Source organism: Sciurus carolinensis, chromosome 3, assembly GCF_902686445.1.
Source record: "Sciurus carolinensis chromosome 3, mSciCar1.2, whole genome shotgun sequence".
NCBI classification, from domain to species: domain Eukaryota; kingdom Metazoa; phylum Chordata; class Mammalia; order Rodentia; family Sciuridae; genus Sciurus; species Sciurus carolinensis.
Window position 1 is genome coordinate 173,677,017 of NC_062215.1, and position 12,969 is coordinate 173,689,985.

At 46.4% G+C, this 12,969-nt stretch overlaps 1 protein-coding gene across 1 annotated transcript in view; it reads right to left on the minus strand.

The window, feature by feature from the left end:
* Positions 1-8,748: 8,748 nt before the first annotated feature.
* Positions 8,749-12,969, minus strand: part of Dner (delta/notch like EGF repeat containing) — a 301,332-nt gene continuing 297,111 nt past the window's right edge. The window contains exon 13 of the mRNA XM_047547772.1: positions 8,749-9,755. Within this exon, the coding sequence (XP_047403728.1) occupies positions 9,644-9,755 (112 nt within the window). The 3' untranslated portion in view covers positions 8,749-9,643. The remainder of the gene's footprint in view (positions 9,756-12,969) is intronic.

The following is a 12,969-nucleotide window of genomic DNA, read 5'->3' on the forward strand; positions in this document are numbered from 1 at the left end:
GTGTGGTACGTGCACCATGAGCCAGGAAGTGAGCTGTTGGTCCTTCCAGGTCACAAGCCTCTCCACTATTCTTTAAGAGCACTGTGGTCCCTCTAGTCTTGGGGAAGTCATTTCCCACTCTTTGCATGACAGGAAGCCGGAGGTGGTATGGAGAGTTTGGCCGACTCTCTGAAAGTGCCCTCTTCACACACCATGCACACAGTTCTCAGGGTCAAGTCCTACTCTTTGTTTTTAAATGAAGACTCAGCAGCAGCTTCTCTGCACCCACTAGTGTTAAGGGATGCAGACACAGCAGCACCCTTGTTGAAGGTCATGACAGCCAGGACCAAGTGACTCCTGTTCTACCTGCTACCATGGTATCTTCAGCTACCTTCACAAAGCAAACGTGGAAAGCTGTGAAGGAGCAGCTTACTGGCACATAGTAGGTGTTGAATAAATATTTGCTGAATGGACAAATTAAGGAAGGTCTAAATGGATATGTGAATGGATGGATAGATGATGATTATGGATGGATAGATGATGATTATGAACAAAGCTCTGGTTCCAAGTCTTAAGAACGGTAGGATCTTGGAAAGCTATTTAAACTCCCTAGGACCTAGTTTCCCCTACCTTAAGATAAGCAGTAAAAAAAAAAAAATCCTATCTCACAGGACTGATATGAGGATTAAAGGACATAATTTGGGCAAATTGCTCAGCACTTTGGCCAGTATATAGTTAGCCTCAATAAATGTTAACTACCTGTATTGGAATAGCGAGTGAAAATCATCTTATTACAAAGGAAACCTAAATTACTCTAAATCATGACAATTTAAGATGTTTACAGACTTTCAAATCTTTAGAATGACTAGCACACTGCTAGCACCACCCTGAGACCAGTCAGGGAGCACCAGCAAGTCCTGAGCAGGCACTTGAGAGCCATCCTCTGCAGCCCACAGTGGGTGCTCCATGGACATGTGTCATACAAATGGACAGAATTAATTGAATGCATGGATGGGTAGGTGGGTGGATGGGTGGGTGGATGGGTGGGTGGATGGGTAGGTGGGTGGGTGGGTGGATGGATGGGTGGAGGGGTGGGTGGATGGGTGGGTGGGTGTGTGGGTGGATGGATGGGTGGGTGGATGGGTGGGTGGGTGGGTGGGTGGAGGGGTGGGTGGATGGGTGGGTGGGTGTGTGGGTGGATGGATGGGTGGATGGATGGGTGGATGGGTGGGTGGGTGTGTGGGTGGATGGATGGGTGGATGGGTGGGTGGATGGGTGGGTGGGTGTGTGGGTGGAGGGGTGGGTGGATGGGTGGGTGTGTGTGTGGGTGGAGGGGTGGGTGGATGGGTGGATGGGCGGGTGGATGGGTGGGTGGGTGGGTGGATGGATGGGTGGATGGATGCATGAATGGAAAACATGAAAATCCTCAGAGGGGATGACAGCTTGTCTAGTTCAGTGGTTCTCATTCAGGGGTGGTCTTGTTCCCCAGGGGATGTTGGGTAATATCAGGAGACACTTTTGGTTGTCATAAGTGGGAGGAACTACTGGTAGCCCGTGGGTAGAGACCAGAGATGCCACAGAACTTCCGACATTGCACAGACAGCCCCACAATGAGGAACTCTCTCGTCCAAAATGTCAACAATGCAGAGCTTGAGAGAACCTAGTTCATTGCTTTTAAAACTCTGCTCGCCCATAGAACACGTGCCTCTCTTTCTCTAGTGTTTGTGTATGCATTTGTGCATATGCACTAGCACACACAATGCATGCATTGTGAGGGTAGGTGTGCCTTAAATTCAGCTCCATCTAAGGACCACTTTGTGCCTTTATTATACTCTTTATGTCCAGGTATTTGCAGACATCTCACTGTAAGAAAGATCCCGCTATCATGAGTTAAATTGAAATTCCCCGTGGGAGTCACGTTTTGGAAAGACTGCAAGAGCTGCTTGGCTTCAATATAAGGAAACCACAATATCTGAATTTTGAATTGTTAAGGGGCCTTTTGGGTTGAGAAAGCAGGAAATCGCCTTATTAAAAGATAATTTGCCCATGGAGTATTTTCCACATGGACTAGTTTAATAATAAAAGGATTTCAATTTTGTGAACATCCTCTTTAGCATTTTGGAGTTTTCAAAGAAGCCAGCAGAAAAATGGCAACAACAGATCATCTGTTGGCCTCTCCTGCCACACAGCAGCCTGGAAACGTGTTTGTGGGCGAAATTTTAATCTGCAGATGAAAAAATTTGAAATGACTAGTGTGGAAATTCAGCTGAGCAAAACCCACATTACAAAAACCAAGGAGCTGCTGATTCAACCCAGAAACTGAGGTTTAGGAGGTTCTGGCTGCATTTCAGCACAGCCCGAAGCCTACAGCAAGGCCTCCCTCCCTGCCAGCACGCAAGCTGATGCTCCCGCCGTCCCAGCCTTCACCCACAGGTTTTCCGGCCTGGCTCTCCTCTCTCTCTTGTGATTTGGGGGTTTTATTATTACTTCAGACTTTATCAATATTTAAAAATTTATGTACAGTAAAATGCACAGACCTTCAGTCTGTAGTCAGATGCTATTTGACAAGTGTATTTCTCTTGTGACTGTCAGTCAAATCCCCAGGTAGACTGATTTCATCCCCTAGACATTTCCTTCAGACTCCTTTTCCAGTCGGTCCTCCACCCTCTGTACCCAGAGGCAACTGCTCTTTGGATTTTTTTAGTAGGATCCTAGGGTATCAGGAACCATTGCAAATAAAGTTACCATGAACGCTCCTGAGAGGCTTTCTTTTTCAAACACATGCCCGCATTCTCTGGAGCAGTCCCCTGGGCAGCCGTTGCTGGGCACAGAGCAGAGTCTGCTTACCTGGACCCCACGCACAGGCTCCGGCTGGCTGCAGCTCTTCCGTTCCACAGAAGGGTCCACTCCCCCCTCTGAGACATCGCACGTGCCCTTCCCCAAACTGGGAATCACTACCCATCCTTCAGGTCCCGTTAGATGTCACATATCAAGGACACTTTCCTGACCTCTCCCGGGTCAGAGCTCCTGCCATCCCATCACTAACCAGGCTCAACGATGTTTCTGAGGGGTCTTTAATCTGGCATCCCCACGTCAGCTAGTGAGTATGGCTGAGTCCGTCCTTCCCAGCACGGGCTTCTGATGTGCTGAGTGCCTTAACATCTGCGGGACAGACGGACAGAGTGAAGGACAGGGACAGGGAGAGCCCTGGGGATGGACTAGTGTCCTCTTGGGACTCTTAGAGACCACTGGAGTTGGGGGGCAGGTGGTGGGACATCAAATGAACTGGGCATCAGGCGTCCCTAACCAGGTTCAGCTGAGAATCATGTTTTTTAATCTGTCACAGGAAGACAAGGTGTTTTGGTTAAAATAAAAGCCACTGGAAATCACCAACCTCGTCCTGAGCTCTCAACTCAAATATCTCCGGGGGGCCAGGAAGGCAAGGTGTCCAGAGAGTTTGTGAAACACATACCACCTGTCGTCACTTCCACCACGGGCGACGCCCTGGCTCACCTTCTGAGCAACGCGCAGCCCGCAGCCCGGGGCTCAGGCACCTGTTGTGACGGCATGAGGACAGAGAAATGCTGACTCGAAGAAAGGAAAGGAGGAGAAGCGAGCCGGAGAACCGCCGTGACAAGGGGTAACCAACGCGAGGGGCGCGGACGCCCCACCTGCGGAAGCCTCGGCTCTGCTCAGCCTCAGCGCTTGCCGCTGTGTGTGCGCGGACAGCCGGACAGGGCGAGCTTCCGCGGGAGCCAGCTAACTGACTCTCACAAACGTGCGTGTGAGAGAGCGACTACTGATTTTAAAGTTTGGGTTTACACACATGATACAGAACAAGCCAAAACACACCTGTGGATCCGTGTGGCCTGAAGGCTAAGCCATAGCCACAGGCCAGCTGCTCAGTATCAAAGGTGACACAGCACAGTCCCGGAGAGGGGAGATGACTGGCCGTCACCCACCTTAGCGGTTTTGTTCAGGTGCTTCTCCCTCCCACCCCTCACTGCACATCCCATGGGTTTCCAGAATCCACAACGCCTCTCCCAGCTCCGGGATAATCCCGTGCGCCCCAACTGTAATGCTTCAGGAATCAGGGCCTCTCCCAGTGAGTGAGTTAGCGGGACCTAAGGGACAATTCCAAAATGCACAGTTTGGACCAGTTTGGACCAATGAGAGTTAAGTAGATGTCTGGAGTAGAAACCCCCCCTAGGGAACCTGCCATTTTGTTCTCTGAATATACTGGTATTCACTCATTCAACAGTTGTTTCTTAAGTAGCTACTACGTGCAGTGAGCACTGTTTCAGGCACTGGTGGTGCAGAAGTGACAAGGCTTAGAATTAAATCTTGGTAGGAAAAAAATCAGAAAGTGAACAATTAAAAAAGTAACTCAATGTGATGTCAGATAGGAGCAGGTATGGTAGGAAATAATAACACAAGATAAAATAAACTGAGTGGAGACAGAATGAGTGGCTACACATTTATATAAGGTAAGTTGAGTATGGAAACTGCCAGCCATTCTGCCATCCCAAGAGAAGCAGCCTGACACCGAAGACATCCCACAGAGGAGGGCCATGGAGTGAGAGCTGCTGGATTGAGCTGATCCTGAAGCTGACCTTTGTCCTGGACCTCCAGGTACAAGACTTCCCTACAGGTAAAGCCATCCTGGTGTTGTGTTCCCTGTAGTCAGAGGCACCTCACCACCCGTGGGTAGGATGGCACATGGACCATGTACTCTTCTTGGGAGCGTTCCCTGACAAGTCCTTTCAGAAGGAGGCCAGCATTGCCTTGGAAATGAACGTGATGTGCATTTGAGATAGAAGGGACCCAAGGGTAACAGCAATTGCTCTACAACAAGACCAAACATGGAACTGACTGTCTCATGTCTGGAGAGGGAGAGGAACATGAGAGAAGAACAAGACAGGAAGTGGAGTCTGCAGGTGGTGGTAGGCCTCTTCCCAGGCACTGTGACCCCTCTCGTGACATCCCATAAAGCCCTCACTGAAGTCCATAACCACCCACCTCGAGTTTTGTGGTGTGTGAGGAAACACAATCAATTGAGGCAAAATTTAAAAAGTAATACATTTGATTGACCAGTTCAGGTCCTCCAATACCCAGCCCCTGTCAACTGATGCAAAGGAGAGACATCTTGCAGAGATCGAGCACGTCACTGTGAAATCCTTCAGCACATTCCCGCGGGTGCCATATGGATGCGGGGTCTTGCCTCACGTTGTTAAGCCCCTACCTTAATTGTTCTCCCACCTACAAGCTTCCGTTTGGCCCTTCTTTAATGGCAATGCGCTTTCCAATCCATTGGAATAATGTCGACTTGCTGGAGGTCAGACACCATGCCAGGAAGTAGGTGATACCGTTAACTAAGACCCTTCCTTCTCCAGGTGGGGAGGGAGGAGCGTGCTCACGTGCCCTGCGACCTCGCACAGGCCAGCACGGTGCTGGCCCGAGGGCCGTGGCTTCACTCAGCTACAGAATGTGGCAGCGGCCAGGCAACCTTGTAAAGGGTCAGAGATTCAATGTTTCAGCCTCGCTGTTCAAGACAGAAACTCCAGCTTATTCTGTAGCTATGTGCATAACAAGGGAGAAAACCACATCCCACAGAAGACCGAGATACAGTAATAACTGAGCCCTTTTGTTGGTGGTACACTCTACTAAAGAAAAGGATGAAACCCTTGAAAGGGGAGGAAACCTTTGTGCATCACTGGATTCAAAGATAGCTTGATGTCTGTCGAAGAACCAAACACTGGATCATATTCTGGCTTCGGGGCAGAGCTTACCAACCTCTGCTCTGAATTGGCCTCTCCTCAGTTTTGAAAGGACCCTCGGGTGCAGGAGCGACTCTTATCACACCAGCTTCATCAGAGCCTCTTAGGAAGAAGGCCCGAGTCCCTGTTCTTCGTATTCCGGCATCGCGGCTCCCCCTGCCACGCTCAGAGGATCCGAAGGCGCTCCCAGCCTCCATCACTCTCTTATGGTGTGTGGGGGGTAGTCCCAGGAGACTCCCAGATGGTCCTGCTGGCCAATAAATACTGAGCCACACGCTCCCCTCCAGAGACAAAGGAAGCTGGAAAGGCGAGCCCCCAGGGTTAGACGGGGGAGAAATAGATGCTCTAAGGCAGCCAAGCGTCTGCGGCTTTGTGATCTGTCCTCTGTAATTATGTAGCATGCGTCTTTCTTTCCTGCAGTTTTTATGTTTGTCCTTAGAAGTAAACTATAAAATCTTTTAAAAGGAAAAAAAAAACAGAGGTCTCAACATATTGGTACCCAAAATTTGTTGTTGTTGAACTCAATTTACAGCATCCTTTGAGAAAAAGATCAAATCTGAATCCCACACAACCCTCAGTTTTTGTGACTCCCAACCTCATTGTGCTAAGTGGAGATTTGGGTACTTACATCAGAGAAAACAACTCTCAACTGTTAAGACCCCTACGAGGCAACTCTTCTGCATGTGTCACTTCTTTGCAAGCAGCAGCTTGCGGGAAGACTCCCCGATGAGCTAGAGACACCCACTGCGGGCGGCCCCACGCCCAATGGCAGCCACCCCGTCCTAACCCTGTGGAGGCCAGAGTAGAGAAGAGGGCTGATTCCGACTCACGTCATGAGACCATCAGCTCTCAAGCGTCTGCGCAGCTTTTCCCAGACAGTGCAAGATGGCGGAGTGTCTGACACACCGGGAGAAGGTGCTCCAGGCAAGCACCTCCTGCAGACCAGTCACCCACCGCCAGAGCCCCAGGTTGACCTACTTTGTAACAATGTATCTGAAGTGAGACTAACAACAATATCCACCGCTAACAGGTGCTGAAAGCTTCGTGCGCACTGGAGATGGGCTGAGGACACCCATCTGGCGGGCACTCTCTCAATGCCCCTTCATGGGAGGCCCTATCATTACCCCTATTTTCCAAATTATGAAGCTTAGGTTCAGAGAGTTGCTTACCCAAAGTCATTATCAAGTTAATGATTAAAGCAAGGTCTTAATCCTCTCCTACAGGGAAGCAGTTGGAGGCCAGTTAACCTCCCCTCCAGGGCTCTGTGAAGTGCGATTCTTTATCTATCTGCTCATTAGATGAGGGTCTGGTTCAAAGCAAGCCACAGACTCAGGAGCCAGGGTCCTCCGTGTGGCTCTTGCTGCTCATCTGTCTGACACAGAACACGTTCAGAGAGACGAATTTTCACCACTGAACATCTCCATGATGAGTGATGTTTAAAGGTGCTCAGGGTCTGCTCTCAGGTTGTCTGAATTCACAGGCTTCATTAATTTGCTTTAAAAAGAGAAACTGTGATTGGTAAAAGACTAAAGGGTCTTTTATTTTCAAATAAGTCCTTAAAGGGTCATCATGTAGGATTACTTTGAGAATCTGCGAGATTGAAAATGATTAGAGGGTCAGGTTGAAGCAGAAGAACCGCAAGCAGAGGAGACACAGCAGTGTAGACGCCCCCGTGGGGCCACAGGGGAATGGACCAAGTGGGGTTCTACTCATGCCACTGGTCCAGGGCCTCTCCTGTCTCCCCTGGAGGTGTCTGTGTGCCTCACGACCAGCAGGGTCTTTCCCAGGCAGAAGGAGCGAGCAAGCTCTGTGGGCCACTCCACGGCATGTTCCCATGGTGACTTAACTGACAGCTAATATTTTGTTCTTACTTTACTTCCAAACACTTAAACAAGCTAAAAATATTAACATATTGCACTGTATCATCTAATAATCAGGATCTGGGAGTTCTGCTATGTTGTTTGTAAGATTAGGGGCAGATGTTCTGAGGGTAGATGGGAGGAAAACATCTTGAGTTATTCTTTTTGCTCCAGCCCCTCCCTCCCAGGCACCTGATTTCAGGACATCTCTTGGCCTTACCAAAAATTTCCCTGTGAATTTAAAAATGCATTTTTCAAAATGACACTGGGACTCCAGCACAGCATCCTGACAGAGTGGAACTGAATACAGGGTGGCTCTGATCTACCTTCAGTTTCCTAAGGACCAAGGAATGTTTGCTGAGGCAATTTCATTTGTCCCCTGAAGGAAAGCAGCATGTGAGATAGTTCTTAAGGTCACAGGTACCTGCACATAATGCCCAGAAGCAGCTCTGGATTTCATCCCTCGACATTCACGTGTGTCACTTTCACTGGCAAATCGAGTTGCACAACCTAGTTTAGTTCCCACCCTTCATGTTGACAATCAGGATGCAAGAGAGGCTCCCAGCGTTTGCAGGGAGTGGCTCTGGCAGCCATGGGGTTACTGTATTAGATACTTTGGTTTACTATCACAAAATACCTGATGCAGGCTAACTTTATCAAGAAAAGAGGTTTATTTGGCTCACAGTTCTGGAAATTCAAATCACAGGGTCCCAATAGTTTGGCCTCTGCTGAGATCCTAACAGTACACAGTGTCACAATGGTGGGAGTATATGTAGGAGGAAGAGATCAGGTCACCAAAAAGAAAGCCAGAGAAAAACTCAGGGGTTGGGCACTCTCTTATAACAACACACTCTCATGAGGACTAATGTTAGCCCTTTCCCAGGAGAGTCCCCCAATGACCTATGGACCTCTTACCCACCTCTTAAAGGTCCACCACCTCCATATCACCACTGGGGTCCAAGCTCCCAGCATAGGGACCTTTGGGGGATGCAGGATGTCCAAACCACATCAGGTATATTGATTGCACAGACCACTTAAAATGACATGAACAACAGGATTGCTTGTTTGACAGTCCATATCAAATCTAAAACGTTTTACAAAATTTTGAAAGAACAAAAGAGACAGGCGCATCCTTGACTTGCTAACATTTATTCAATACTCTTCGAAATTAGCAAGAATCAGAAGAAGCACATATCAATCAAATACAGGCACAAAAATGTCTTGGATATAAATAAAGATGCACTATGAGAAATACTTACTACAGAAGGAGCCAGTACTCTCTTACATTCACTACCTCTTAGCCACAAATAACTCAAAACATAAATTTAATTTACTCACAATATAAAAACCTTGACTTTCAAAAGAAAAATACAGATCAAAATCGATCGTAATTCGCCTCGCTAGGCCCATTTGTTATGTATGATTTCAAGGCCAAGTTCAACGACTGTTACGAAAAAGACAACTCGAAAGAATGTTTCTGCAAAGTTCAATGAAACAGAGCAGAAGTTACTTACCCATGCACAGAATAAGGCAAAGGCTAATTTCATTCAGGTTAGGAATAATAAATTTAACTAGCTTCTTTTTCACAAAACAAACATGTCAGACTTCTTTTTAAGTAACGGGTATACTGTATTATGCTTCATATTCTACTTTACATAATTTTCCTACCTCTACTCAGAAAGCTGGCACTCACACGTCAAAAGAAACTTCTCCTCGATTAGACTTATTCTGTAACAACCACAGAAATGAATCTGGGCTTCACGGGAGTATCTACCATGGAAAGAGCACACACAAGGAGAAGCCTACGGTTTAGAGCTGAGAGTACATTAAAATGTAGTCTATGGGGTTCACAAATTCGTTTTTAAAATATTTTTTCAAACTAAAAGCTGCAGAAAATTAGTTCTTTGATATTCTACTGAAAACTCTTGAGCAGCTAACATTTTAAACTTCTTAAGCTTTTTTTTTTCTTAAAAATATTTAAATGAGTGTAGTATCCCATCTTTTTGAAAAATAATCCCCAGAAAAAGATTACAAATCTTTCGTTTTAATCAGTGTGACCAAGGGTTTGTCGTCAGGACTGTAATCCTCATAGGCGATGGGGGTCACGTCGTACATCGCAGGTCGGGATTTCTTTCCAAACCTGCAATCACAGAGAGGGGACTCTGGTGAGACAAATATTGGACCCCAAGTCCTATTAAAGGCAGGAGGTGAGAATAACATATTCGAGAATCAAATGGAACTGTCAAAATGCTCTAAAAACATATTCTTCAGCCAGTACAGAAACTTAAGACACCCTGATATTAAAGTCGAAAAAGTATAAAAGTTAGTCTTTGGTGCAGGAGGCAAAAACATAGATTTCACAAAGCATGGAGCCCGAATTAATGGCGAAGCTTCCAGGTTCAATCTTGGCAGAGCAGCCAGCCAGGACAGCTCTACAATAGGTTTTAAGAAAACGTGTATTGATTTGTCTTTTTCTTCCAAGACCCATAAATATTTGGAGAGGCAGGTTATTTTATATCCACCTTAGTGCCTGGAATACAGGATGACCGGGCAGGCTTCCCTGGGGGCAGGCTGTGGGGGTGGTGCGGGGGAACAGACAGCCTTTCCCCCTGGGATTTTGGGGGAACAAACTGTGAAGGCTTTGAGATCCCAACAGGAGGGCAGAGGGAGGAAATGACCTAAAATACTGAGGTGTTTGTTCACCAGCTGCCAGGATTGGCCATCAAATCCCACCCACCTATTACCTCCCAGACACCCCTGCGCTACACACACAAGCTATTGCTTTTCTCTGAGCACAAAAATATGGGCCCAGCAGATTTGTATATAGCAAAATCCCCCTTGACAGCAGACTGACGGCCAGAAGCCAGAGGACTCAAAATCCAAGTTCAGGACTTCCTGCCAAACCAGTCTTAGGATGGCAATTATTAAAATAAATTCAACTTCTGGGTGGTCTCTTCCCAGTCAGGACCTTCCCTTCCCTACAGCCTCTGCAGTGAAACATGATTTAAACAGTCCTCCATATGAACCACCCGCTACCATCGCTCCTCTTTTTTATAGACAGCATTTTTTTTTAACTCTTTCAAATGCAACAGGGCTCATGTGAAAAGGAATTTTTCCCCAAACATAAATTTTAAAAAGGTTATTAGGATGGGGTCCCTAGGAATTAAAGGCATATTTACTGTGACTTCTGTCTCTTCTCTCCTCTTTTCCTATTTCTCCCTTTGATATCTTTTCAAAGACTGTCTTCTCGAGTGTGGAGATGAGAGGAAGACTGAGTGGCGAGGAGACAACAGAGCATCCTTCATGTGATCCTCTAGTTTGAAACCTTCATCCAGGTGGCATTCCTAGTCACTCAAGAGGGACTGGGCGTAGCGGCCTAGCCCAGGCCAGGTGGAGGCCAGGCAAAGGCAGGGTTAGGGTTAAAGCTCTCTGTCCCCAAGAATTCCACCGCTGTCACTGCAATCTTAAGAGGGATTGTTTCTAAAGTGTGAAGTCTCCCTGAAGATCCACAACTGTTCCTCACAGACGGGACCTGGGACTTGTATAATCAGAACGGGAAAAGTGGCAACGGATGAAAAACCCACAGTGTCTGGTGCTTTTCCCCAAGTCTGAAAATGTTGGAAGCTACTACTTTAAGGTGCAGATATCTTGAAAAGAATTTTTTTTCATAAAATGGCTAGATATGTTGGTCATAATAGTGATATTTTAACAAAAAAAAAATCCAGCAACCCAGTGGCTAGCTCTTCATATCCTAGCCTTTTAGCCAAGGGATTATTTCTCTGTGGGAACTCTAATGTGAGCAATGGATCATATTAATTAGTTGATTAGTTAAACAAATAGTTGGCTGCTAGGAAAAGTTCAAGCAACTTAATAAGTCAAACATGTCTCTTAAAAACCTACTTCTATATGATTTCACAGTTTGAAGAATCTGTTTTCTCAGAAATCTAAAAAGTTCGAGCCTCTACCTTATGCCATTCCTTAGCAAAGTGATAGTTCAAAGGCCCATGGACTGAAATGTTACCATGGACCCAGAGGCAGATGTGAGGACAGGTGTCACCAAGTTAGAAGGCAAAGGATAAACCCGCTCTGGAGCCAGTCATTTGCTCACCCATGCGTGTTCAAGGTAGACCAGATGGAGCATCCTTTGTGTCCAGACTGGCTTATGTGGCCGTGTGGCATGGTGCCAATTAACACCAACCAGAATGGGTCATAAAGCATAGTGCTGTCTACAACAGTAACCTGGTCAAAGGGACAAACGCCCCCAGGATAAGAAAAAGAGACTGATGGCCCTGCAGCTGGAATCCCTGTACTTCAACTTCCTAGTTTCTGAGAACCCTGTACAGATTCCTTGGGTGAGTTGCAGAGGTCTCCGCTGGAAGTGCAGAATCTACCACTTGAAAGCTGAAACAGTTTTCTTCACAGAAATACTGTGGCTTTTTAACACCCAGTGAACTGAGGCAAGACTGCTTGAATCTCTTATGGCTCTCACAGTAGAAGGCTCACACTTGGTGATAAATGAATGTGCATTCACATCCACGCTGAAAATGCTAACGGCTTTTTATATCTCCTACCTTAGAATTGGGAGGACGTTACAAATCAGCTAACCCTTATAAAATTCCATTTTAAATTCTCAGGCACGAAACCAATGTAAAAGGTCGCCTATTTTATTGCAAGACTTTTTATATGACTGCCCTTTTTTTAAAATAGCACAATTTTTTCCTTATCAGGAAGGTATATTTTGATCATAAAAATATAAATTGGAAACTAGAGGAAATTATAATGTAGAATAGAGACAACAGACCGATTCCAGCCTATTGCCTTTTTTTTAAATAAAGTTTTATTGGAATACAGTCAAACCATTCATACTGTTTCTGGCTGCTTTTGTATTACACAGGTAAAGTGCAGTGGTCACAACAGAGACCAGCGGACCTGAAGAGTCCAAGCAGTGGTGTGGGCCTCTGATGAAGACCCCAGGAATCACCCTTAGTCCCTCTCTTCAAAGGACCTGGTGTGGACATTTCATGCATTATTCTTTAGTCTATTGAACTCTTGACCCTACATCCTTTCAACTCCCTTGGCAAATATGTATCAAACACCTCTGAAAGTGTCATATTGATTGTTTATCACACATTTTGACAAAACTGAGAAAAGACTCCATACACTGAAACTGGCTTTACTCAACATTCTGCATGATGTTCCCACCCAAGGTGGCTCACGTTCTGTGACCTGACCATGACACTTGGGAAATGTCTACTTAGGATGTATGAGGGATTTTTAAAAGATGAGAATGAATTGACACACGCCCTCTCCTGGAAAATGGCTCATTGGCCCTGATCTGGTGGCTCTGTCCCCAG